The 18,715-nt window shown below is 59.7% G+C and overlaps 4 protein-coding genes across 4 annotated transcripts; 3 read left to right on the top strand and 1 right to left on the bottom strand.

Moving 5' to 3' along the window:
- Positions 1 to 5,756: 5,756 nt before the first annotated feature.
- JKF63_06382 (uncharacterized protein) lies at positions 5,757 to 6,068 on the top strand (the record flags this gene model as incomplete). The annotated part of the gene is made up of 1 exon (XM_067902332.1): positions 5,757 to 6,068. The coding sequence occupies one exon, from the start codon at positions 5,757 to 5,759 to the stop codon at positions 6,066 to 6,068; it is 312 nt and encodes a 103-aa protein (XP_067759353.1).
- A 951-nt stretch (positions 6,069 to 7,019) lies between these two features.
- JKF63_06381 (uncharacterized protein) lies at positions 7,020 to 10,058 on the top strand (the record flags this gene model as incomplete). The annotated part of the gene is made up of 1 exon (XM_067902331.1): positions 7,020 to 10,058. The coding sequence occupies one exon, from the start codon at positions 7,020 to 7,022 to the stop codon at positions 10,056 to 10,058; it is 3,039 nt and encodes a 1,012-aa protein (XP_067759352.1).
- Positions 10,059 to 11,405: 1,347 nt separating this feature from the next.
- On the top strand, positions 11,406 to 13,907 carry JKF63_06380 (uncharacterized protein; the record flags this gene model as incomplete). Its single annotated transcript, XM_067902330.1, has 1 exon — positions 11,406 to 13,907. One exon carries the CDS (start codon positions 11,406 to 11,408, stop codon positions 13,905 to 13,907), a length of 2,502 nt encoding a protein of 833 aa, XP_067759351.1.
- Positions 13,908 to 17,723: 3,816 nt separating this feature from the next.
- JKF63_06379 (uncharacterized protein) lies at positions 17,724 to 18,194 on the bottom strand (the record flags this gene model as incomplete). Its single annotated transcript, XM_067902329.1, has 1 exon — positions 17,724 to 18,194. One exon carries the CDS (start codon positions 18,192 to 18,194, stop codon positions 17,724 to 17,726), a length of 471 nt encoding a protein of 156 aa, XP_067759350.1.
- Positions 18,195 to 18,715: the final 521 nt, after the last annotated feature.

The raw sequence follows: 18,715 nt of genomic DNA, 5'->3' as shown, positions 1-18,715 counted from the left end.
GCATCAGTGAGGGCATCAATAGCAGCGCTGTCGCCGCGAATGTTTGGTCATGTGGATTGCGTCTCGTCTGGCCAGAGACGTCGCTCGACCCGCGCCCAAGTGCGAGCGCGACCGCGGTAGGGGTAGCGAGTAGGGTAGACGAGGGATGCGGTCTTCCCAGCGCGGGGGGCCGGGTGGAAGGCCACGACGTCACAGTGTATCCACTTCCATTCAGAGGTGCTCTTGTCCTGGACAGCAACACAGGAAAGGAAAAGGCCGTAGCCGCCGATGCATGTCGCTCCGTCACAGGATCACACTCGGGTGAGAGCACAGTGTTCTGCAGGCCACTGCCTTACCATCCCCATTCGACGCACGCCGGCGAGCCTTTCCCTATTCCAAAGCCCGAGGTGGATCCCGAGGGGGGTGATGAGGGTGGCGGGCGGCGAGGCACTACGGTGTCGTCGCTGCCGCTGTCGTTCGCTTTTCTCCAACAAGGGCGGCCGCTCATGGCCTTGGATGCGAGCAGGGAAAGGCACGAGTGTCGGGCTGTCCAGGCAGCTCTTGTCCCACACGTCGATGACTGTGTCAGCAAGAGCCGCCTGCCAAGAGGGGTCCATAGGGGTAATCCTCATGTCCCCACAAAGCCCTCCATGGAATTGGCCGATGCGCTCGTGCTCGCTTCCGACTTGCACCATGCCGTCGAGACCCCACTACCTCTGTTGTCGCCGTCCTCACCGCCGTTACGGTCGCGATGGGTGCGCAAGAGGACGCGCGCGGTCCTCGAACTCGAACCCTTCGCCGATATCATCGCCTCGTCTTGTTCCACCACCAACGAAGTGGATGGAGCCCCGTGGCCTCCAGCGACGGCTTCAGATCCGTGTCGTCGTGCGGCATACTGGCCGCGCCTCCACGCATCGGCCTCCCCGAATATATCCTCAATTGCTGCGGGAGCTACTTCGGTATCCGGGATGCTGCCACAGCGGCGCTTCACTGAGATGGAGGGTCTCCAGCACTTGTACTCCACAGCCCCGTCCGCTTTGTACACACTGCGGATGCCCTTTGGTGCTCAACCAAAGACAAGATGGTGGATGAAAAAGCGACATGCAACGTGGTTGCAAGTCAAAATGGAGGGCAGGCATGATGACCAGATGAGCGCCGGCAACATGAGGCATTCATCGGGTACAACACTCGCTGCCGGTGAGGCTGCCGTCGTGCGTCATGCCCATCTTCGCTGTCTTGTGCGAGACGTCGGTTGTGGTGGCGATGATTCGAAGGGCTACGGACTCTGCACCGCCTCTGAGGTGCCACCCATCGAGGGCGGCTTCACTGCCGAGGCGTTGTCGGCGCAATGGGGCGCGTACGTGGCCGGTGTGCACGAGTCGCGTCTCACGCAAGAGCGGCTGCGGGCTATCGTCACGCATGAACAATGTCGAGCGGCTGTGGCCTCTATCAGCAATGCGCACGCGAGTGTCGTGGCGGTCATACTCGCGTCGCTGCCACATCTACATTCGCAGTACACAGACACTGTGAGAAGTAGGTCTCATCACAGGGGGACGGGGCGAACGCCAAGCGCGCCGGGTGCGGGGGCCGTAGTCTCAATGCGCGTACTCGTTCAGGGTTATCCCTATCCTGTACTGGAGTGGTGGCGGTGTATGTCGTGCACTGGCTCAGATCCACCGTCGCCACAGCGTGCACAGCAGCAGCTGCATCCCCACTTCGAGGGGCGTTCTACTTCCCACCATGCACAGGGCGACGCTGAGGCGATGGGAGAGGACCCTGTATTGGCTCTGTTGCACTGGGTACGCGAAGTGTCCGATGCGCGGTGGAGGGCCGCGTCGTGGTTGCCGTGGGGCTTGTGGATCTCAGCGGTCTGCGCCGTCGCTGGCGTGCCGCAAGTGCTATTACCCCTCTCGTCTAGTCCTGCATTGCTGTTGATGCCGTCAACGAGTCGTCTGCAGAACGACCCGCGTGTGACTGCCAAAGAGGACGGGAGAACCCCACCGGTAGTGAGTCTCACTCCCCACTCGCTCGTCCTCAGCCGCCTTTCCACTGGACATCCATCCAAGGCCTTCACAGCGGAGCGACAACTGTGGTCAGCGCTTGGTGAGGCACCGCATCTCCTGCGCGAGGCAACCATGTCTGTGGCAAAGAGGCCTAGCGGGACTCTTACCTCAGTTTCACTGGAAGGTGGGAGCTCTGCACAGCCGCTGCACTGCGCACTGCGCACCGCGGCGGTGGCGGAGTGTGAGAACGACGCAAGAATTCTTTTGCCAGGCAAAGAGAAGGGTGCTGACGCCACGGCGACAAGGATTGCAGAATCTAGTGCGCACTCGCTGCATCGCGTCTTTCCCAAGCGCCACAGATTTGACGACGTGAGCGCCGTGGGGACGAGCGATGATGAAGACAGCCAATCCAAGGGGACGACGATGGAATGCCTTGCAGCATCGTCTCCATACGCTGTTGCGCCAACTTTGCCAATCACACTCTCTCCATCACCTCCTGCGGTGACGTCTGTGTCACAACATCAGCCCGATATTCCCGCAGCCAACCTTCCTGTCGAAGGCTCGTGTTCCCAGTTGGTCACAACACCGCCATTGCCGCTCTCCGAGTCCCTCTCTGTCAGTGAGTTTTCCTCTACCGATAGCGCATGTTCAGGTGTTCTGCAGGTCTGTCAGACTGCGCGCGGGAAGCGCGCGCGGTCGGCTGTGGCTTCCGCCTCCGCCACAGTCGCGCCTCCCAGTCTATCTGTCGCCACATCACTTTTCACGGTTTCAGGGCGCTCATCATTATCTCAACTGAAGAGAGACGCATCCGTGTCTTATTCGCGTGCCATTCCCAGTGCACAGCGACGCAGCACACCTCTGCGCCTGCTCACTGCGCGGCTTGAGCAGCGGTGCTGTGAGCTGACCCCGGCAGTCCGCTGCTCACCACCTCTCACCACTTCGCCTGCAACAACTGATGCCGGCGCGGTACCTTCCAATGGAGGAGGGGCTTTGTGGGAGCAACGGCCATCACCACAACTGTCATCGCCCTCGCCATTGGACTGGTCATGGGCGCCTGAGACTTGCTTGGACAGTGACAGACTTGGGCGAATACGGTGCTGGCTACTGAAGCCACCGTTCCCTACTCGACTGCCGTCGGCGTCGTCATCACAGTGGAGGCGATGCGCAAGCGATACTCCCGTGTCGGCAGCGTCGACTGCGCCAACGACACAGGCGTCGCTGTCACAAACTTTGGTGCGCTGCGGGTCCTGTCGTCCACAGATACTGTTGCATGAAGCTCGTTCTGCGGTCTCGCTTTGCGCGCTTGCATCGCCTAATGCGCCGGTGGCACAGGTGAGCGAGAAGGGGGCAGGGACAACAGCGGGGGGGGTTTCTGCTTTCCCTGCTGCTGCTGCTGCTGCTGCTGGGGATCTCCGAGTGACGACGGGCGGACTCGCCACGGCGGCGGCGATGACAGGCTGCGGCAGTCGCACTTCCTTGAGCCTGCGCCCCCCTGTCGAACTCTTTCGTGTACACGGGGTTGCGCCGATGAGCTCGGTGGTGGTGTGGAGGTGGGTGCAGGGAACTCTACATAATTACGCCGCAGATGCACTGGTCGGCGCCATCTCGACTGACGGCTGCACCCTTGAAACATCGCTGCGTGGGATTGAACAGGTAACCGCACCGTTGGCCCCGACAGCCGCCGCATCAGTGGCGGTGCCAAAAAGGCCACGTGTTCGAGACACTGTGAGGCGTGTGTTCGCCACGGGTACGCCAACGCGCTTCTTCCCTTTCCATGTACGGCCGCCGCCTTCCACACCGCACGAAGAGCAGTCACTCGCTACTAGAGCGACAAGGGCTTGTCTTCTCATGACTGTGGAGCACTGGAGGCAGCGCCGTGTACGCTGTGCAGCTCAGCAGCTGGCTTTTTACGCGAGGATGGCCACGCACGATCCGTCGCCAACTCCATCGTTGACACTGTTATCGCACTCTCGTCCTCAGCAGTTGGAAGGTGAAGAAATTGTTTTGGTACGTGGTGCTCACAACACCTCTACTAGCGCTGCATCACCGGCGACTGGCTCCGATCAACCTTTGGTGATCGGCCCTCACATGTACTGCGATGAGCTTGTGCGCAGTAGGGTGGCGCTGCTGGCGCGGTCTGTACGCGTCGCTCTCGTGGACGCGCAGCCGTACACCGCGTGTGTGCGGGTGTTTCAGCGACTGGGTGCCCGAGCGGAGGATGATGCGGGCCATCGAGCGGAGGTGCGACGAGCGACCAACGCCTGTGCGTCTCGCAGTATGGCAGATCACGGCCGCTGCAGGCCTGAGCCGGGTTCACACCCTGCGCCATTTCTGTTGTGGGGCTTGCCGGCGTCAGCGATTCGTCGCCACTGCGTGGCACATGAGCGTGTGTTGCACCGCCTCATTGACAATGGCATGCGGAGAGACGGTTGGCTGGTCTTCTATACGTACTGGTACGATGCCCTCTCCGCACACGCCTCCACGGACTCACCGCAGACATGGCCCGACTGTCTCCTGGGCGCTAGACAGAATAGCGAAATGACACACGCGGCGTCAAGTGGGGGAGACGACGCGGTCGCGTCGACGCATGGCTCCTCCCTCGGGAGAAGATGTCGGCAACAGGCTCGTCTTCGGCATTGCACCGTCGACTCCCCAGATGTGGGTGTCGATACCGATCCCAATGCAGTGCCGCTGGAGATGTCGACGCAGGAGATGCTGTGGCACATAGACACGAGCGACGAGGAAGATGAGTGGCGGGCGCTAGGGGAGAACGAGAATGGATCGGTGCTGCCCCGTGAGCACAGCAGCAGCAGCAGCAGATGGTGCCCCTGCTGTATGGCGACAAATGCAGACCTCTGTTGTGTGATTGCGCTGCAAGGAGCGGGGACGTCACCCACCCTGAATCCATGCACGCGGTGCAGCGGCTGCGAAGCGCACCCACCGCTCCGTCCTGCGTGGTGGAGAACGGCCGCGATGACTCATAGTACCCCCCTCTGTGACGCATCGTTGACCTCACAGCGCAGTCCCACCAGCGGCGACGCCCATTTAGCGGCACGCCAGCGCGCCGTTAGACGCGCCTGCAGAAATCTTTTCAACTATAACCTCGACGCTGGCCATGTAGGCGCCACGCCTGTGCTGGTGCCTCGGCCGACGCCCTCGTCGTCACCGTCGTTGTTGGGCCCGAGCGAGGCCTGCCAGCACGGGGCAGGTGCGCTGGGCACTCTTGTCCGTGGTGGAAGCGACATCAACACAGGCGGCTCGGGCGCGCACTGCTTCTTTGAGCGACTGCGACGATATGCCGCTCAACTTCTCTCCTGTGGTGCTCTCGCCGCTCGTCCAGCAGAAGTGTCAACTGAGGAGCCATCGGCAACTCTGAGGCACCGCAGGCCTCTCTCCGGTAGTCATTCCCGCGCCTCATCCCCTGGCTTCTCAGGTTTGTGGTCCTCCCCCTCCTCAGGCGTATCGTTATCTCAAACATCACTGCAGCCCCTGGCGCCTCGTGCAGAGATGGTTGCAGCTGTAGCGCCGTCTCCCCAGCAGCAGCCAGAGGACGAGGGGGATATCGAGGAGCAGGTCGCTCCCCTCCGTCGATACCGCTACACTCGCCATGTCTGCACGTTCGCAGAAGAAGTGCAGTCGGCACTGATATGGTTGCTGCCTCACTGGTGGTCCAAACAACAGCCAAACTTTACTGCCACCATGGAAGCGCAACCGCCGTCGCCGGGATCTCGACAAAGTGACCGTCTTCAACTCCCCCCCGGCATATCAAGTGAGATGGCGGCAAGAGGGACCCGCAACGCTGCCGACGACTACGGTGGCCTTGGCCAAGGGGCTTATCAGTCGACCGTTCCCTGCTTCCTGGCGCGGCGTGAGGAGGTGGAGGCTTGGGTGCACCTCCTCCACAATGCCCACCTGCAGCAGCTCCGCCGACCCTACGGGCCTCTCTTCTATGGCAAGGACCTACTACCGTGCGCGTCACTCCGCGGGTGCGTAGCGGACGCCGAGGTGCATCACACGTACCTCGCCGCGTTGCTGCGTCAGCGCACGGAGGCGTCCGCGAAGGGCCTGTGTGCACACGAGGTCTGAGTGCTGAAGCTGCCTGCCTCCCTGTGCCCACCCCCGCTGTCGCCTTCTGTGTGTGTGTGTGTGTGGGTGTGGTGTACTCCTTTTTTTTGTTCTATGATTCTCTGCTGAGATGACTGCTGCTCTGCCCACGAAAACTCAATCGCTCTACTTTGATGCGCATGCGCGCACTGATTCGCGGATGCAGGCATGCATCATTCGGCCCATCGTTTGAGATGCGACACGTGTCCCCCTTTCTGCTGCGTCATGTCACACGTGCTTGGTCGATATGGGGGGGGGGACTTCTCCTGCATCGTCGAGTGCTGCTCACGAAGACACACACACACACACACACACTCCAAAGTCCTTTGCTGCTGCTTCTCTTTCCCTCCCTCAGCAGCCGTTCACAACGGCTCCACCTTCCCATCCGCCGCGGGGCTTCCCCCCCCCCCCCCTCCCCCCTCTCCACAGCAGTGTCCCACTCGTCTCACACACACACACACACACACCGTGCAGGAGACACACTCTGTGCACGTTAGCGCCTGTGTGAGAAAAGTGGAAACCCTCGAGGGAGGGGAGGGGAGGGGCTGTCGGAATCAGGGCGTCGGTGACATCATTGTTCAGCACCGTCATCATCACTTGCCCTAGTGCGCCTGCACGAGGGGTAGTGACGCCACTTGAAGGAGATTGTGTGTGTGTGTGTGGTATCTGTGTCGTGAACTAGTTCTCTCCCCCCGCTCCCTCTGCTGCTATACTCCCCCCCCCCCCTTCTCCAACTCTCACACACACACACACACAACAGCGGCAGAGCCGACATCAAGCGTCTGTCGCGCGACGCGCGCATACAGGCATTTGTATTCCATTCCTCAACGGCGCAGTACATCGCGCCCTCGGCCACTGCTTTTTTTTTTTGCCTGCATCCGTTCAAAATAAAGAGTGAGTCCCCCCCTCCCCTTGCCTCAGGCGAAGGAGACAATGGCAGTGTCCGAGTACAAGATTATGGAGAGGATGGCGACAGGATCGTTTGGCATCGTTTTCAAGGTACGCCGAGTGACAGACCAACAGGTCTTTGTCATGAAGCGTATTCCGTTGCTGGGCTTGACGCCGTCACAGCGCCGAGATGCCGCGCAGGAGATCGTCGTCATGCGCGACCTCCATCACCCCTGCGTGGTGTCGCACCGAGATGCTTTTCTTTTCAACGAGCACGACTTGTGTCTTGTCATGGACTACTACGACGGTGGCGACATGGACACCCGCATGGCGGAACAGCGCGAGTTGGACATGTACTTTGAGCTTGATCAGGTGATGCTCTGGTTTGTGCAGCTGGTGCTTGGGGTTCAGTACCTGCATGCCCACAACGTTGTCCACCGCGATATCAAGACACACAACGTGTTTGTGCGGTCCAAGGACATGTCTGTTGTCCTCGGCGACTTCGGCATCTCCGAGCGGCTCGACACGGAGCCGGCCAGTCGTACGTGGCTGGGATCGGCCACGATGGGCGACCGGCGTGTACGCAGTAGCTCATCTGTCCAATCCGTCTCCGCAATGATCATCCCGAATCCTGTTGATTCTTCCTCGTCTGCGAACCCCAGTGTGTCTCATCCACACACACCTCGGGGAGAGACCGAGGCTGGAGCGGCATCACCGTCTCCGCTGCTTGAACAGCAGGCCACATGGGCATCTGGTCAATGGGGCCCAGAGTCGCTGCTAAACTCCGCCCAGACAAGCCCGCGACATTTGAGCTCCAGCAGCTACGCAGCCTCATCGTGCCCACCAGGCACCACGCAGAGGAGGTCGCACGGGGGCTTTGACGGCTTCGGTGTCATGGAGGCGGCCATGAAGGGAACACCACTGTACATGGCACCAGAAGTGCTCCAAGGTAAAGCGGCCAGTCGCAAGTCGGATGTGTGGTCGCTCGGTTGCGTTCTATACGAGTTATTGGCTCTTCGTCACCCCTTCGAGTCGCGCGACCTGGCACCATTGGTGGTGCGTGTCTTGCGAGGGCAACGCGAGCCGCTCCCTTCACACTATCCTCGTCCGATATCGGAGCTCATCAACCGCATGCTTTGCCTCGACGCAGGCCAACGTCCCTCGTGCGAGGAGGTGCTGATGGTGCCGTGTGTGCGTGCCTACGTGGACTTGTGGCGCAGCCTGCGCACTCCTCTGGACGTCCCCAGCTCACCCGGCGAGTCTGCACTGATGCGTCAGCTGCATGCATGGCAGGCAAATGTGACGGCGCTGAACGCCCGATATCCCGACGACCCGCGCGGCAAGTCGCTGCACTACACCGAGCTGAAGCGTCAGTTGCAACGACCGTCCTGCGCGCCTGCAGAGGAGCGCGAGAACGTGGAGCGACGAGTTATTGAGGCAGCGCGCACGGCTTTGTTGTCAGGGCAGGCGTCTGGGGTTGCCGACAGTGCCTTTTCCTACGGCATTGGCGCCAGCAGCCACGGCGGCGGCAGCGTTCAGGACGGCACTTTCTTCTACGGGGCCAGTGGTCGACGCCTCACCGGCGTGGCTGACAGCGTCGGCGGTGCGCAGCGGAGCACCCACTCCGCTGGGGAGGGGATTGCGGGTGTGGTGCCCTCAGAAAGCATGCGACTCAACACGTTCCATGGCACAGCACTTGAGCCAGGTGTCGTCGCTGCTGCGAGGGGTGCAGGACAGTCTGGCGCCGACGCTCCAGCAGATGAGGCACTGGGAAGACCACCCCCAAGGCCGCCACGTCATCGACTAGAGTCGCCACCGCCGCTTCAGGTCGAAGCCGTGGCGCAGGCTGTCACTGGAGAAAAGTGCGGCGTTGGCGGCAATCACCCCCGTTCAGTTCCTCGGCCCTCCGATGCCGTTCCCTTCGAGGAATCCCCGATGATGAGCGTTATCATGGGGAAACACCAACACCAACAGGTATCAGAGCACCAGTCCACCGTCCCTCAGCAGGGTGATAAGCCGGTGCGCCATGATGGGCGGACTGTACCGAGGCGTAAGCCATCCCAAGGAACGGCAGCGCTGGCGATCGACGTGGTTGAGGTGACACCAAAAAACACACCACTACGGTCGTCGCCGTCGCGTCCTCGGCCACGATCGAGCTTCTCCGCCTCTCCACCGCCGTCGGTGCCGCATGAGCACCGCATATTCCCTGGCAACGTGACTGATGATGATGCGCTGTTTTTTCAAGCCTATGGCAACGTCGCCGACATGCGTTTCGCTTCCCTTGAAGAAATTTATCAGACTGTCACGGAGCTGCGCCAGCGCGTGCAGCACCTCATGCGGCACCAACGCGTCCTAACCGACATCGAGACACTGCATCAAGAATATGGTTCCCCAGTCCTCCGCAGCATGCCGCACATCTTGCAGGTGCTCGAGGTTGCCGCAGCGGTCAAGGACAGCGCAGAGGTGCCCGAAGGTGCTTCCGCCCGAGCCCAGCCGAGCACGCTGCCTGAGGATGTATTTCTGCGCATGGTGCAACAGATCGATCAGCAACGCTTCAAGCGTGAACAGCTCTACTCCGACGCAGGGAACGGTGAGTGGGTGAACGACATTTTGCATGCGAAGCATTTGCCGGTGCGCCTTCCAGTGTCGGCGGCCAGGGGCGAAGAGGGACCTCGTCATGCACGGGCCCCCATGGGGAATGCAAAGAGCAGCGCAACACCCTCTTTAAGCAGCAGCCTCTTCCCAGTACCTGCGGTCTCCCCACAGTTTGCCGACCCAGCCGCGCCTCTCATGGCGGCTTCGACACGTGGCGCCCACTCGCCTTCGTCGGCCCCCACAAGGGAGCTGCAACGATGTCGACGTTATGTCGATCGCCGCAATCATCTCTCTGCCGCACTCACCAGTGTGTTCGACGTCACCACGCTTCGGGCGGTCTACACGTACTACCGCTCCTGCCCGCTCCTGCAGCGGGACCCCGCCGTCGTGCGCCGTCTCGTCCCAGATCGGCGACGGTGGACGGAACTGCCTTCGATTGAAGAACTGGGAGTTCTTGACCGACAACTAGAGGTAATGTTCAAGGAATAACGAAGTTGGGCCGCCGGCGGGGCGGGGGGGGGGGAGGGAACGACAGGCGACCCGACTGTACCCACCGTCTTCACTCTTCCCACCCCACTCCCTCCGTCTCTGTCTGGCGTCTCTCCCCTCATCTGGGCACACCCCTTGCTGGTCTTGTGCAGCAGCCTCCTGTTTTCGCGCCTTTGGCATCCCCTGACATCTTCTCGATCCCTCTAACCTTCCCCTGCCTGGGGTTTCTTTTAGAGGATGGGTGTGGATGAGGTGGCACAGCGGTTTACATCCATGTATATCTCCTCTTTGGTTTGTCTCATGTAGGCTGGCGTGTCGGCGCACCGGCTGGAGTCGAGGCGGCTCCAACATTCTCTGTGAATGCCCGTGACGGTGTGGCATTGATGTGCGGTAACCGAGTTGCGAGGTCAAACGTGTCGCTTTCTTACTAACCTCCGCCCAAAAGCCTGTCACTCGGGCGGCCGCTCTAGTGCCCGCCTAACAGCTTTAGTGTAGCCACATGGCGTCCTCCAGCGCTGCCTTCCATTGCGAGTCCGGTGGACCAGGCGGGCGGGGGGGGGGCGGCGCTGTAGGCACGAGTAGGCTGTTTTTTTTTTCTTTTTCCCCTCCTCGCCTGTCGCGTTCAATTCAACGGAGTCGCTGCTGAGGCACCTCCGAAGGCGCCGTCGTGATTGAGCTGAACGCGTTTTACGCTCCGACCGCCTCATTGGACGACTCTTCCGCGCCAAGGGACCGGCCATGTGAGAAAAGTACCGCTTTAGTCAGAGGCCTCTCTCCATACCCCCTCCCCCCCCCCAAAAAAAAAAATTGTCCCGAGCGTACTCACCCGAGGCGGGCTCATTTTTTGTTGGCGGATCTTCATCTATCTTCATCGCCGCCCCCTCCCCTCCCTCCCCTCTTTATGTATTCCTCTGCTTGTCACACACACCCTCTCTCTCTCTCTCTCTCTCGTTCTCTGTCTCGCTTCGTATCTCCCACAGACGCGTCACGCATCGATACTCCCCGCCGCCATCGTAGCAGCAGCAGCAGCAGCTGCAGGAGAAGCAGCACTACTTTTGTGGCCGCCGGCCCGGCTCGGGTTTACTGTCACCACTTTCCCCATTGTGGGTGTGGTCTATTTTGCGTGTTTGCTCTTCTGTACTTGACATTTTTATTTTTCACTATCTCACCCCCTATTTTTGACACCCATTAGCGGTGTCCCGCTCGTATCCCTCCCCTCCCCTCCTCTCCCCTCCTCTCCTGGCGCGCGCATTTGTGTGTCTGCAGCTTTTCCTTCAAAAACACTCGGCATCAATATATCACGCCTTCGTTATTCTCTCACTCGAGTCGACAGTGACGTCGTGAAAAATGGGGATGGAGCACTACACCAAGGTCAAGGACCTTGGTGGCACCAACGGCGCCTTTCTCGCGCGTGACCGGCAGCAACCGAACCGGCTGGTCGTCATCAAGCGCCTCGAAGAAGGCACGCAGGGAATCGAGGAGCTCAACGCGGCGCTGCGGCTGCGGCACCGACACATAATTCGCTTCCTCGAGTCTTTTGTTCACGAGAGTAGTCTCTTTGTCGTCATGTCGTACGAGGCTGGTGGCGATCTTGACGAGCTCTTCCGCTACCTCGCCCAGCGCCGCAAGGCGCCAACGACACACACGCTGTTGCTTTGGTTCATGCAGCTGCTGGATGCCCTTGTGTACTGCCATGATAATCACGTTATTCATCGCGACATCAAACCCAGCAACATCCTTGTCTCAGAGGATACAAAGATGCTTTACCTCGGTGACTTCGGGTCTGCCAAGACGCTCAGCACCTCCGACGTCACCTCCACGTTCGTCGGCTCGCCGATGTGGGTCTCACCAGAGGTGCTGCTTGGCACCAGTTACAGCTACGCCGCTGATGTGTGGTCGATGGGCTGCGTGTTTTACGAAATGGCGACGCTGCGGAAGCCGTTCTCCGCCCCGAGTTTCGCACACCTGGTGCAGGAGATTACGTGGGGTCACATTATACCCCTTCCGTCACATGTGGCAGAGGTGGTGCAGTCTATCATCTACTCCATGCTCGTCTTGGACCCCGCTCAACGCGTGACGGCCAAGGCGGCGCTGAGCGTGGTGCGCAATGCCTTTGATCGCGTTGAACAGGTTAGCCGCGCCTTGCCGTCTCCAGCTCTTTCCCCAGCAACCCCATCGGTGTCCTCTGCGATGTCTTCGCCCGTCCCAGCAGCGGCGGCGCCGGAGGTGACCGCAGATAAACCGCCGCAGCCCCACCCCTTGCCACCCACCTCATGCCCGCTTGTCAGTGCCACGTTGCCTCCGATGGACGACGACACTAAAGCGGCGGCCTCTTATGTGCCAGGTCCATCGCCCTTGGCGACACCGCCGCTCGCCAGCGCCTCGGGGAAGCCGCAAATAAAGGTGAAGGAGGCAAAGGCTGGCGAGGATCCGACGCCGCATGGCACCCCTTTCACACCAACTCCATCCGTGCAAGAGTCCCTGTCACATGTGGCGGTGGTGAAGCGGCGCCCGGGCTCGATTTTATCACCGTCGTCCTCGCCCCAGACTAAAACTTCTTCTCCAGCGGTGACACTCGTGAAGGAAAGTGCTGCCCCAAAACAACAACCGCCTGCAGCGAAGAAGGCGGTGGTAGTGAAAGGCAAGGGAGGGGGACAGGAGAAGGCGGCGCTGGTGGAGGGGGTGGAGGGGGGAAGGCTGCAGCCGTCCCCACCGCAGCAGGTAGTGCTGCAGATCTCCACCTCGGGTTTTAGAAAACCAGCGCGGCCCAAGAAGGTGACAGCAGGCAAGGCCGCCTCGCCACCACGGCAGCAGCGCGTGCCCAGCGTCCCGGCGCAGACGGTCTCGCCAGCGGAGGCACCCGATTCCACGCGGCACCACACTGCCGACTCGCCGGCTCCAAGGCGTGCGCCGGCCATCGCCGCAGTTGTCCATACAAAAGCAGCTGATTTGCTTGCACTCCCGCGCGGGAGCAGCAGGTTGACGAATGTGGTGAAGAAGGCGGTGCCGCCGACGCATGTAGCGAAGCGCGCCTTGGCCGCGGCGGCAAACCAGGAGAGCCCCCCGCGGGTGCCGAAGCAGTCGCCGACGCGGGCGGCGCGAGGCCCCAGCACCCCACAACAGAAGCAGACTCCAACGGTGTCTCCCAAGCTCACCGCCGACACCGCCGTCGCCGCACCGGCAGACCAGTGGTTTGATCAACGGATGCGTGACCTGTGTGCCATGGAGAACTACCTTCACCAGCACCGCGTGGATGATAACAAGGTGCTGCAGACGTACGACGCACGGCAGCACGAGGAGGGTAACCGGCATGGGTCTGTAGTAGCGACACGTGGCGCAGCCAAACCCTCGCCGGGACCGCGCGGTTGCCGCCCTGTAAATAAGCCCGTCAACGCTGCGCCGTCTCCTGGCGTGCTTGTAATGACGCCACCGCGGCGTCGCCTTCCGACGGAAGACATCCCTGTTCCGCCTGCGCAACAACAGCAGCCTGGCGCGGTCTCGCCTTTCGCAAAGCAAGCATCATACGTTCGACAGATATCCAATCACCATCGTGGTTCGAGCTCGCGGCAAAACAGTTTGTCGTCCACGTACAGCGGCCACCAGGCGAGCAACGCTCGTGCGCGGCCGCCCGCGTCTCTTGATGAGCAACTGAAGGCTGAGAAGAAGCGCTTGGTCGTGCGCGAAAAGCGCGAAGCGGAGCGGCAGCGAATGAAGGAGCTTATCAGCGCCCAGCGTGCAGCCGCGAAGAAGGAAAAACGGAAAGCCAAAAAGGTCGGCGCCGTCGACGTCGAGATTGTCTTTCCAGACCACCGGCACCACACCGCTACTGGGGCCGCGCCGGCAGACTAGGCCAGGCGAGGTGCTCCTTGCCGTGCTCTCGCGCCAGTTGATCTGCCCTCTTTTTTTTTTCTCGTTTCAATTTTGCAGGCATCGCAAAAGCAAACAAACAGCGTCTGTGTGCGCGCGTGCACACGCGAGTTCTCCTGATTTTTTTTTTATTTCACCCACAAGCACCCGTTCTCCCACCTTCATCCCCTTGGCCCCGCCTGAGTATCTTTTCGGATTCCCAAAGCGGCGGGCAATTCACGGTGGCAACATTGCAGTGTGGGATGGTATGCTACTTGCTACTCCACTAGTGTTGTTGTGCCACACCCCCACCCTTTCACCGCTTTCTCCTCCTATGAGGGTGTCCGACGTGGCACGTTGTCTGGTGTGCTACACGAGATTCGCAGATCGCTCGAGGCTTGGTGCGCACCACCTTTCGAGCTGCGTAGACTTCCCCCGTCGAGTGTATATCTCTGCTATCTTTGCCCGATTCAGGGCGAGGCATCATTCGTTTTTTACGTGTTGGTGCATGTCTCTATACGGGGCTCCCTGAGTTTGACACACTCAGACACCCCGTCCATGGGGGGAGGGGTGGGGGGACGGTTCCGGGGAAGGCGGCAGGCTCATGGCAGCACCCCTTCTTCTTGCGGCACGTGGAGGAAAGCCGTCTACACACAAACGCCTGCCCCTCCCCCCCCTCCCCCCCCCCGGGGGACAGCAACGTCGGCATGATGGGAGGTTCCCAAACGCAGAAATGCGAACACTGCGCGTACGAGCGGTCAGCCGAGATGGACATGATGTGTCGTATTGGAACAAGGTCTGCAGAGGGGCTATACGAGCCAGTGTGATGTGCGTCGGAAGGGGCCCAAGATGCGTTCACATCCATCCCCTTTGTTCTTTGGTTTATATGTGCGTGCCACACTAACAAAGTATACCCTGGCGACTAATTTGCTCACATCCGAGCAAATGGGGGTTGATGGGAAGAAGGGGGAGAGGCCCCAGGCTCTGGAAATGTGGGGAAGTGGGGTATCCTGGGGTATACCATTTGAAATCCACCAGACTTTACTTCGTGGAACCCCCCCTCTCCCTTCCCCCTCCGCACACACGATATTACGGGAAGCAGAGGTTTGAAGAGACATTGTAGAGCATGCACGATACCACAGGTCTACCGGCACTCTGAGAACACCGGTCCAAGGCTTGTCAACTCTTTGCTTGAACTTCATCTGACCCATGTCCTACCGGAATCTCCGGTTACTCACGTGACCGACGCTACCGCCTCGGCCCTCGAGCGGAAGGGGAGGGGTGAGATACTTTGGACGGCACTCCATGAGCTCGAAGGCATGCAGAAATCCCAAAGTCTGTCTGGCGCTGATTCCCACGACACGCGTCCGATGAATGGCCAAGGAGGGGGGGGGGACTGAAAAACCTGTGATACAACATGGTCTCCCCCCAATTTCGACGGTACATCACGGCTCACCCCCCCCCTCCCCCGCAAGGCTGCAAGGATATCAGCCATGGGGCAGCAACGCATCGGTTGCATGAGCCCTGCTTGTGTGCGCGCATAGTTGTTGACCGTGGTGAAGTAAACACATCGAAAGAAGCAGATATGTATTACCCTCTTTCTTCAAACAACCCTGAACGGGCTTCGTACCCACATCGTCTGTCAATACCACGCGAAATGAGAGCGGGCCGCTGTCAACACGACCCGCGCTTTGCGGCGCCTCCCCCCCCCCCCGTTCCCCATGCGAATCCTTTGCCCACGGTCCTCATCACGGTCGCCTTCCTTTTTTGCGCCCCCCCCGAGCCGCCCTCCCTTGGCGCCCCCACCCACCCCCCGCCCGGCTCGTGGCCGGGCGATGGGCCCTCCGCGGGAGCCCCCATGCCAGACGCGGCGCCCGAAGGGCCATCGTCACATACCGTGCCGCGCATGCCGCCAACGCGTCTCTGGAGAAAACGCCGTATGAAGGGGCGTGTCTGTTCCATTGGCTGCGTTGCTGTTTCACACGACCGTTTTTCTTTTCCCTCCAGCGAATGCATATGTTTGCCATTACAACGCAGGGCCCGATTTCACACACACACACACACCGGCCCGTCACACATTCCCCATCGCAACGGTACGAAAACGCAGCCGTGGCGCACGCGTTGGCACAAATGCCCGTGTACCAAACACAGCCCCACCCCGCAGGCCCCCCCCCCCGCCGCCGCCACCGCCGCGCGGAGGAGTTTTGCCCTGTGTGGTCCATAGTTCCTAGCACTGGGCAATGGGAGTCGGGTGAGGTGCGCTCGAGTTCTGTTGGCATTGTTTCTACAGTGTGAATGGCACAGGCGTGCCCACACTGGTCGCAAGTCGCTCTGACGCAGCGCCATCCAAGGACCTGACCTGCCAATGTCACGGCAGCAGTAAATCGCTTTGAGCCTCCTCGATTTCGAGTACCTGGGGGGGGGTGGGGCGGCGTGTCTTTCCTCCAAAAGATGGACGGCTGGACCTCCGTCAAACCAGGAATGGTCAGGTGGGATAGAGGGAAAGAGGGGAGGGGGTGGGGGGAAAGAAAAAGAAATCAAAAATGTATCAAGTGTGCACACAACACCGTTGAGGGCAAGTCGCCTCCCAGTGCGTGTGCATACGGGCTAAAGTAATACATGATAGGAAAAGCAGAAAGAGAATGCAGGAAAAAGAATTCGTCGTACGCTGAGGGGGTGTGCGTGGACTTGGTGAGCCAGTGGCTTGGATAGATGTGAGAGAGTGTCCAGTCGTCGGTGTTGCTTTCTTGTTGTGATAGTCGGGGGTGGTTTGTCTGCACATATGTGTTTCTGGGATGCCAGACCGCCACAACAAAGAACGAGCGAAGAAACATGCAGACGTTTACACACAAGTGAACACAGGCAAATGAAAGGGGGGGGGGAGAAAACGAGGAGGGGGAGGGGGGGGGGGAAGCGTCCGGATGAAGGACCGGCGGGCCTGCAGACCGCGCGAGAAAGAGAGCATATACCTGTGCATGAACACATGTGCGGAGCAGTCTCTGTTGCCCACGCTTCTGGCTGTGTTATGACACGACTATCTCGTCTGTGCTAATAGGATTGGTAACGGATAGGGGCGGGGGATACTCTGAAGAACGTGCTTACCTGGATATACACAGTCGCGGCAGTTGATGTAATAAGCGAGGGAGGCACACACACACACGCATGTGCGCCACAGTTGGAATAAACATTCCACCCTATTCATGTTTGCATACGTTCAGCACGCTGCCCCCGAAACACCGTCACCTTGGCTCGGGAATGCTTTCGTGCCGCTCTTTCATTGCCTCACCCTCCCTCATTGGCCCCACTGCCAAATGCCCGCGCACACATCACTCGTGACGATCACACTCACATTGCACGAGCAAAAATAAGCACCAGGGCTATTTGAGACTGCATGAAGGCGTTCTTCCTTTTTTTTTGCGTGTGGATACATGATTAAGCCCAAAAACTGCAAGATAAAAGCAATATCACGAAAAGAGAAAGGAGTGTATTACATGATCAGAGTGGTGGCCTCATCCCCACACCCCACCCATGCCCACGCAAAATGCACTTGCATATACCAGCGTCATGACGGGAAGGGGGAGGGGGGGGGGTAGCATGAGGATGAAGAGGATGAGTAAGTTGACAGGGAAGTAAGCAGCACCGACGTCTGAGCACGTTGTGGATGCCAGTCATGATATGTGCACGCTGCACATGACAGCCGCTCCCGCATTTTTTTCCCCCACTCACCGCATCTCTTCTTATTTGCCACACTTTTGGTAGTTCGGTGTCTGTCGCAGAGAATCGGTTAGAGTGTATTGCATGGCCACGCCACCAAGAGCGTCAGTTGAGAAAGCGGCAACCAGGAACGAAGATGCCCGGGATCGTCACCCTTGGAATGAGGGACCACCCAGACGTGTTCACGCTGCGGAGCTCTTGGCAGCACGCACAGGGGCCGCAGCACAAAATGCATATGCAATCACCAACCATGTCTCCTTTCGTGCCGCTCCTCTTGCGCAGGTTGTAGCGAGTAAAGAGTCGACCGACGGGGCAGCAGAGGATACAGAAGCAATGCGGCCATAGTGAGCAATGATCGCCGAGAGAGGTGGCGTAGAGCTTACACGCTGAACAAGGATAACAGCACGTCCACTGAAACAGGCACAGAAGAACCCCGAGACAATCCGGCGCCCCGCAGCACGGGGACAGGCGCCAGCACTCGTAGAAGGCGCCAGCCTGACCGCCCCAGTCAATCTGGTCCAAGCCCAGAAGCCCGAGCGGGGCGCCATTCTCGCACTCGGAGAACTGCTGGCCCATTGTGAAGTATTTTGATCAGTATAAAAAGAGAGATTTTGATGAAAAATGGGGGAGGGGAAAGAACGTTCGCAAAGGTTCACGCTTCCGTGTGTGGTGTAGTGTAGACGATGACGACGGCGCACCGTGTGAATTTCTGTGAGATAAATGTCGAGATCTGAGATGCGACCTTCAACACATATATATATATATAGATGGATATATATGTATCTCTGTGTGTGTAGATTGGAGCCTTGAAGGACAAATGCGGCGATGCTATCACAGAGTTTGGAGAATAGGCAAGGGTGGAGAAGAAAGGGGAGGGGGAGAGGGAGTGGTGTAGAGAAGCCGGGGAAGACAAGTGAAGGCAACGTACCAAAGGCGGGGAGGGCGAGCGATCCACGATATGTGGCTCCCCAACCCACTTGCACGTCCTCTCGTCACCCGATGGAACGCGGGTGATGTGGATCAACAGCCCAGTTCATATGCCCTAGTTTCGGACAAGAGACCCTCAAAACACCTTGAGAAGTAAGCAAACAAAACAG

Source organism: Porcisia hertigi, chromosome 7 (genome assembly GCF_017918235.1).
Source record: "Porcisia hertigi strain C119 chromosome 7, whole genome shotgun sequence".
Lineage (NCBI taxonomy): Eukaryota > Euglenozoa > Kinetoplastea > Trypanosomatida > Trypanosomatidae > Porcisia > Porcisia hertigi.
This window is presented reverse-complemented; position numbering and strand designations above follow the sequence as displayed.